The sequence below is a fragment of the Vigna radiata genome, chromosome 6 (assembly GCF_000741045.1).
Source record: "Vigna radiata var. radiata cultivar VC1973A chromosome 6, Vradiata_ver6, whole genome shotgun sequence".
Lineage (NCBI taxonomy): Eukaryota > Viridiplantae > Streptophyta > Magnoliopsida > Fabales > Fabaceae > Vigna > Vigna radiata.
In genome coordinates, this window is record NC_028356.1 from 13,995,713 (window position 1) to 14,004,469 (window position 8,757).

General features: G+C 30.4%; 1 protein-coding gene across 2 annotated transcripts; it reads right to left on the reverse strand.

The window, feature by feature from the left end:
* Positions 1-5,563: 5,563 nt before the first annotated feature.
* LOC106764382 (transcription factor bHLH61-like) lies at positions 5,564-8,178 on the reverse strand. Of its 2 annotated transcripts, none has more exons than XM_014648671.2 (4): positions 7,437-8,178; positions 7,146-7,304; positions 6,558-6,725; positions 5,564-6,172 (listed from the first exon to the last, which is right to left on the reverse strand). In XM_014648671.2, exons 1-4 carry the CDS (start codon positions 8,160-8,162, stop codon positions 6,095-6,097), a joined length of 1,131 nt encoding a protein of 376 aa, XP_014504157.2. In that variant the 5' UTR covers positions 8,163-8,178; the 3' UTR covers positions 5,564-6,094. The 2 variants fall into 2 exon arrangements, with proteins under 2 accessions (XP_014504157.2, XP_014504156.2); XM_014648670.2 differs by having other exon boundaries at positions 5,573-6,178; positions 7,437-8,167.
* Positions 8,179-8,757: the final 579 nt, after the last annotated feature.

Sequence of the window (8,757 nt, forward strand, 5' to 3'; positions counted from 1 at the left end):
TGAAGACACTCTTTTATTAGAAATGTTAAAATACATTTTTAAAGACACTCTCTTTTTGTTAGTTGAAATTTATTAAAAGTCATAAATTTTTAGCCCCTACGACCTATTGAATTATTCTCATGATAATATTTTAACATTTTGAATGAATTTTAATAGGAAATAGTGGTTAGAAATAGTCCCTTAGACTACTGTGGCTATAGCATTCCAGAAAACTTTTGCAAGGACACAAACTATATATATAAGGAGAGACATTTGTAAAAGCTTAAAATATATCTAAACAATGAATAAGATGATAAATAAAGTAAAAAAGGAAATATATACAAAATTAGGGTTAGTTGAATTATTTAAAAAAGGAAAACAGATAAGAACAAAGATAATATTTTGCTCCTTTTAAAGTGTAAAAGTTCATCATTTCTCTTCCATTACTACATACAAAATATAAAATGTTCTCCCCCATCCTAAAGTTGGAATCAATCTTTATCTATCTATTTCTCTCTATATTTATTTATTTATTTATTTGGAGATTAAATTTTAACCACACTGCATTGTCCTTTAATGCACAGGTAGAATATACTTTGACCAGGCTGGTGAGCAGGTTTTCATTTCTGCAGACATATTAATCAGCTTAACGTGCTATATATGAATTGTTTTTGGCTGCACAAACGTGCTATGTGCAATATGAAAAAGTTTGTCTTAAAATAAAAATTTAAATCAATCATTGAACCAGCATCATTACTTCCTCAACTATAATCTATATTAACCGATTCTTCATTCAAATATTTTAACTTTGTTCATGCCCAGATGATGTTTTCCCCTCCACAACACAAATTCAATCTAACTTTAAATCATGGTTATGGTGGAAAAAAATCTGAGCTTTAACTCTCTCGGTGGCTTTATGTGACACAAATCTTGAGATTACTCGTTTCTACAAAGTTTGAGACCACCTCGTTGGTCATGTCCGAAAGATTCTCACCAAATATAGTATATGGTTAAAAGATAAGAACCATTTTGCAGAAAGAATCCAACAATAGAAATGATTGGTTAAGACAGTGATTTACCTGCAGAATAATCATGTTATTATATTCCGTGGATCCAACTATTCCTTTTATTTTACTCCTCGATCTGGCATCTCGTCTTGGAAGTATTCATCTTAACTTTTTTAAGATCATTGCAGAAGGTGAAAATGGAATAACTATAGAGTGGAAATAATATTAAGGTACCCTTCATTACTAAAGACAGATCTAGAGTTAATTAGTACTATAATATGCTATAAATTTGGTTTTGTTTCCGGGTATCATGGACTTGTAAATTCCACTTTCAATCAGTTCACATATATGGACGTTCGATTAGGATTTATACCAAAAATTGTAACATCTGCAGAAGTAAACATATTATACCAGTGGATAGTAGTGTAGGAATTTAACATGCATAAGAACTCTTATAGTAATAATATTTGGAAGCTCCTTCTGTTCCATTATTGGATTGTATGTCTTCAGTAGTCTTGTTATTGTTCATGTTGCAGTAAGAGTATAGCATATGATACAGAAAAGAAGAGATACGCAAAGAAGAAAGCGAAAAGTTATTATTGATCTTGAGATATCAGAGATACATGCTAACGTATACGTACAATATGAAGATGTATTAGAAGGAATAAATTATAGTTAACATATAAACAACTTACAAGGGTGAGTTGATGTAAATAAACACATCATCATGTTACTCAGTGTCCTGGAACAGAAATGTTCCAAACTTGTAGTGAAACATGACATTCAACTGTGTCGTATTACTGTTTAGTGTCAAAGAATTCGTTTTTTCACGCTCTTAGCAGTACAATATTGAAACTCACTGGTCTATAACTAAAATGCTCTTAGACTTACACAGTGAACTAGCAGTCAATGACAAGCTGAGCTTGTCACTGGGTAGCATTGCATCATATATCAGCAGGTCAAAATTATGTGATTTTGGAAAATAGAACCTATTCAAATGGAAAACATCTAAAACAAAAATTAATAGATCAAACATGACCATACCACTTAATAAAACAAAAAAACATTTCAAAATATCTATAACTTAAAAATAAATGCAATTAGTTTTCTTTACTTGAGAGACCAATGAACTTGCTCAAAAGAATCCCAAACCCCTTTTAAGCTCACATGATATTCTATCTACACCTAAGAACAACACAAACACAATCAAGACACACCATTAAAACCACTAATTAGGAGAGACTCATAAATAACTAAAGATACATGCAAGTGAAAAAAGAATCACATACAACAAATACCAGAAAAAGACAAAGAAAAAGAGCTAAAACTCAACTTACATGAACAAAGAAACTGATCCATCTAAATTAAATAGTTCGCTGCAAAGATCAATATTATGATTTCGGTTCTTCAATCAGACAAGTATTGAGAAAGAACCCTTAAAAAGAAGTGAGAAACCTCTAAAACAGTAGTTTGTAGAGAGGATGGGTGTTTTAAAATAATAAAATTTGTTTATAACAAAAATATTTATATTAAAATATTTTAATATTAAAATAATTAACTCGTTATTTTTAAATTACCATCATTTCTAAAATGTCATTTTCTAAATCTTTAGTAGTTTTAGTAGAAAGTAAAATATAAGGCTATATTAAATTTTTTTATGCACAGTGTAAGAATTTTAACATTTCTAATTTTTTTAAACACTTCGTTCAATATGTGCAATACATTGTTTATCATTCATGTATAAGGGAAACAACTAACTATTCATGCGTTAGGAAACAGCTAAATGTGGTCAAAGAATTCAGTATATCAAAATACCTTTTGGATTCAATTGTTAAACCTAATGGCTTTCAATTATTTAATTACTAAGATTATTAAACTTATCAGGTTTTAGACAAGTTTCAAGATTTTTGTTCCATAATTTCAAGTCTTAATAATAAAATCATTTAAGAATATTAATGCTAAATAAAAAAATAAAAAAAATCTTATCATATGTGTTATATTGCTCAAATACTTTACTTTTAAGAGAACTAATTCTTTGATCTACCATATAAATAATGCTAGATATCCTAATTAACTCTTTTGTTGTACTCTTAAAGTTTGATTGTGTGTATTTAGAGAAAGTTTCATTATCACTCTGTTCCTTTGAAGAGAAAAAACTGTTCACGACGATATGAGATGATGGATTTGCGAGATGGGATTTGTTCTTTTGTGTTGATTTACGCTGATTTGCAAAGAAAAGAATCAGCTGATTTGCATAATATCACTTTTGAACCCATCTCGCTAATTTGAGAGGATATACGCTGATTTAGTATAAAATGACTCATGTGCCCCTGTACGAAAAATTAAATTCCAACGAAAGGACTGTGTTGATGATGCACGGGAGGAGGAAGACTGTCGCGTGAATGGGAGGACCAAGAACGGAGTTGATGCACGGGAGGAGGAAGACAGTCGTGCACGGTGTTCATGATGATGACGGAGTGGAGGCACATGTGGAAGAATGAAGAGGTGAAGAAGCACGTTATCCGGTTCGAATAAGAGGGTATCCGGTTCCACCACAGTGAAAGACTTACAAAGGAGGCGTATCCGGATACAAGATTTGCGTATCCGGATCCAACTTCTCAAATATTTTCAATTGCAAACGTATCCGGATCCAGACTTGACGTATCCGGATCCACCTTATCAAATATTTTCAATTACAAACCAGTATTACATTTAAAAATAATGTCTTTTTACTCCTTTATAATTTTTATAATATTTAAAAATTACTCTTAATTATTATTAATTAATTTCCTCTCTTTAATAACATTTATACATTTAAATATAACATTCAAAAATAATATTTTATATTACTTTAATAACTAGAGATATTTTGGTAATCTTCAACTTTTACCAATTAAACTAATTTTAAAAATCTGTCACATCAATCAAATCCTACACTAATTCTCACAAACTTTACCCTCAAATCCACTCTCAATTACCCACAAATCTATTCAAAAAAACAACAAAAAAATTATCCTCAAATCCACTCAAATCCATTCAAATCATCTCTTCCAAATCATCTCCCACAAATTCATCCAAAAGAACACACCCTGGATAATGTTTTTCTTTCAAATTGACTCTTTAACAAAATCACATTCAATCTCCTTTAAACTCCAATTTTTTATACTAATAATAGCATTTTGAAAAATCAGATGTTACCAAATCAGAGAAAAAAAAATCTGATATTATGATTCTTAGAATTTTTAGTCTCAACATTAAAAATTTAGTATGTAATGAGAGGTGTATTTTATAGGTTTTAGTTAGTTATTCTATTATTTTTCGTTATATTATTTCATTCTTAAAATTTATATCTTTTTCAACCGTAAAAAAATATTCCTATAATTACCAAACCGTATAAATCAAGTCTCTGTCATATCACGAAGACTTGTTGTCTTATAAGATGGATACTTTCTTATAATTAATTGAAATTTATATTAATAGTAATACATTTTATTTAATGAAATATATAATTTAATAATAACTATAACTTTCATTTTTGATATATGTATAGAAAATTATGACTTTTAAAATTTGGGACCTTGATGATAGCCCAGTGGACTGTGGTGGATCAATGATTAAGGAGAACCATAGTTATTTATATCTTCCTTCCCAATAAACTTCTTTAAACCTAAAACTTTATTTTGCTTTTCTCTTTTTCAGTATTACTTTCTTATAATAATAGCACAACTGAACAAATGATCGTGGGTAGTTTTTAAACGGTGCTGTTTGATTTACTTTTGTATATTTTTGAATTTTTTCATCATAAATATTTTGGTTTACGTTTGTGATATATTTTTATGATTTTTTCATGTTTTCTTATTCATTTTTTTCTTTATTTTTAATAAAATATTCTCATTATGACAATGATGTTTAATATAAACTTACGAAAAATAAACCTAGTAATTTAGTTTAGAAAAATAATAGCATTTTCGAAATTTCTTAATAATGTAATTTTTCATTAATTAATTATACTTACGTTTAAGAAGGCTTTATCTGAAGAAAATAATTCTCAAAATTAATTCTCTTAGAAAAATAATATACACATTCAAGGGTTGTGATCTGCCGTTTTATCTGAACAGATTTTGTCCCTTCAAATTAATATAAGTTATAGATCTTAATCCACACACAAATAATATATATATATAACTCTTTTACATAAACATTTAATTATAATTCATCTTATGTCCATGGCCTATTAATAATAAAAATAAAGCAATAACAAGGAAATTTTTTTATTAAATATTTATAAAAAAAATATACTGCCACTAAAAGGTAAATTAAATTCAACTATAAATGAAAAAAAAACTTTCTTTAACAATATAAAGCCACTGTATATCTAACTGTAACTCAATAATTATCATTGTCATGTTCTTTGCTTTTAGGAAATGACATTAAACATAAAATGTCACATCAACTATAGGAAAATGTCTGTACTTTTTCTTCTTGCTAAAAATGTCTGTACTTTCTATACATAAAAGTTTTACAAAAAAGGGAAACTGAAAATGCCTTATTTTGTTACAATTAAGTTAATTTTTGCTTACTACTGAAAAAGGAAATATGTGAAAGGAATAGACACAGAAAGCTGGAACTTTACTCTCTTATTAATGTTGGAGTTGCACTTTGACTTGATCCTCCATTCCAATAACAAGGTGCAATACATAATTTCCATAATTTTATTATTCTCAAGCTCTATATAATCATGCATTCATTATTAAGATTAACTAATTGTTCTTAACCATCTTTAAAATTATATGCTTAATATGAGCTTCTATACACTTTGATCTCTCTAACTTGTTCTGTCTGTTTGTGTGCCATATTTGATTGTTGTTTTTGCTTAAGGATGTTAGAGAACAAACATTAATCACCATGATTCATAGGAATCTGCATTAATATATGAACATGTTAACATGTTCTCGTTGAAGAAATCAATTATTATCAGACATCAAGAAAAAAAGAAATCCAGCTAACTTGGCTTATAAATTAATGGATCATCATCAGAAACTCAAAAACTCTTCCTACATAGCTGAAGTGCACTGCTGTGATATTTTGCACTTCTCTAGCTTCTATTCTCACAAACATCTTCCTCCATATCCTGCACTTCTAAATAGTGCTTGTTTTATATCTTCTGAACTCAGAATTTTCTTCTGCTGTTCCTATTGAAAAACAAAAACATTACTCAATTGCTCAACAAGAAAAGAAAACATATATTAACACAAAAACTATATATACAAGCAAGGGTTTTTAGACAGTTCCAAAACCACCATAGAATGCCTTTGATGTTCTCTCTTCAATTCCATCCTTATGGAGTGATATAATTTCTGATAAACTATGTAAGAATCACAACAAATATTTGTTGGGAAAAAATAACCCTTCAAGTAAATTTCACTGTCTTAAAGAGATTGTTCTTTATTCTTAGGAAGGTGGTTAATTCAGAAAAAAATCTCTTGTTCATATATATTTCAGCTTTAGAATGCACTCAGTAGAAAATAGAGCATGTATTCTCTCTATTGATTTTAACCCTATCTGATATACCTCTGAACAAGAAGCTTGCACTGTGAAATCATTGAAACAGCTAATAACACATTGTTGGATCTCCAGGCCAAGTGTTTCCAATGTGTTTACTGTAGACAGCAGCAAGCCTGGCTTCCCAGCACAGCAGATCTCCACCCTTGTATTGGCATTTCTCCTCTCCACATCAAACTGCACAAAATCACCATAGAGATTCTTCAATGATCATATTATTTTCACTTTAAAAGAATCTTGCTAGGTTAGTTCTGTAATATGATCAAATTAATGTGTATGAGTAGCATATAAGGAGTTATGAGATGGCTTAGTGTTATTAGAATTCAACTTCCGTCGCTAATCCTTGAGAAATACAAGGTTAGCTGGTGAGTTTGAGAGTTATAAGATTAGCTTAATGAGTTTGAAAGTTATAAGATTTAGCTTGGTGATTTTGAAAAAAAAAAGTGAAAGAAATGTGGATTTAACTCCCTAATTAACAAAATACAAGTCCATAAAAATAAAATAAAAAAATGAGTGCCAGGAAACTTTTACTTTCATAACCTAGTTTGCAAACCTAAGTCCCCAAAACAAATTTTGAAAACCCCAAATAGAACATACCTTGGGAGAATTTCTTACTAAGATTTCGTTTGGCTTTAAATCCTTGAAAATGGTAGCAGTGTTGGAATCCACCTCTATTTCTTGCTTCAAAGTGTTAATCTTTTCCAAGAGCTCTTTCATATAATCAATAGTGTCTCCAAGAATAGCTGTTCTGTCCATCTGTGAGAAGCATTTTTTTAGCAAGAAAATCAGCACTTATGCTGCATATATGGCACACGAAAAAGTAGTTCTATGTGCAGCTTTACATTTGAATACTTGTTGTAATAATAATGACTGATTCTCAATTCATACCTTACTTATCTTTGGGACAATTGATCTTAGCATGGAGAGTCTGTCGTTTAATCTCTTCCTTCTTCTTCTCTCTGCCATTAGGTTCTTGGAAGGCTGCCCCTGAAGCTTCTTTGCTCTATTCTTTCTTTCCACAGAAGAATCTGTGTTGAAAACAGGCATTTCAGGGGAATGGCTTGGCTCCATTTTGCATGTAGCTTGAAGGTCCAAACAATGAAGTTCTTCCCCAAGCAAACCCGGATCTTCTTCTTCCATCAAAGACAATGGATAATCTTCATGAGGAACAAATGAAGGGGTGCTATGTGAAGCATCAAGGGTGCTATAAGATGAATCTACAATCTGGGGTGCATAAAATTCATCAAATAAAGAACTGTAGATTTCATTGAAGGTGTAGTCCAAGTTGTAACTCTGGGGCACTTCTTGAAAAGAGAAAGAATTTGAAGGAAAAGCTTGATAGTTTTGATCAAAACAATCAAAACTCCAAGCATTAGAGAAAAGCTGGTTTTCTTGTGAACATGGATTGGTATCCCATGGTTCTCTTCTTAGAGCCATTGATTCCTCCAAGAAATCATTATCATAAAGTTCCATCTCTCTCTCTCTCTTGGTGTGATGGCTAATTGTTTTGGAAATACTGCCTTGAGACAATATAGTACTAAGTTGAAGCATATTTATAAGAGCACAATGAAAAGCTTGTTGCAAATTGCTTATTATATGATATATATTATTCATTTGCAGCTATACCCTATGATCAAAATGGAATCTGCTTTTCACATTGCATCTCTCCATAGATCTTCCCCCTCAAATAGAGGGGGGCATTCTTGTCTTTTTCACCGAAATTTCTATAACCAAATTATATATTTTATAGGAATTTGTTGGAAAGTTTGACCCTCAGATCTGTCTGAAACCAAAAGGAATGGTAGTTAACATCATAAAACCTCTCAGGTTCTTTGCATGTTAAAAACTTCACCAAAAAAACCAACCCTTCATCTCTCTCTATTTTCCACCACCTTGAAGAAGATTTCAGAGATGGGTCCTACCCCCCAAATGCTTCCAAACTTTGGCTTAGCTCATAAATTCAAATTGGTGGGTGATCCTTTTTTGTTCTTTTCTGACTACTTTCATCCAATAGATGTGTATATACTTAATAATTGTCCATACTACTAAAATAATGAATCACACACACTATCTATCTATCTATATATCTAACTTTCATTTTCCATCACAAAGGGTTAAATATAGGCATATAGAACCTTCATTCTCACCCCTAGACCTTTCTGTATCTCTATGACAGTATTCTTATGAAAACGTATATACAATAATAGAA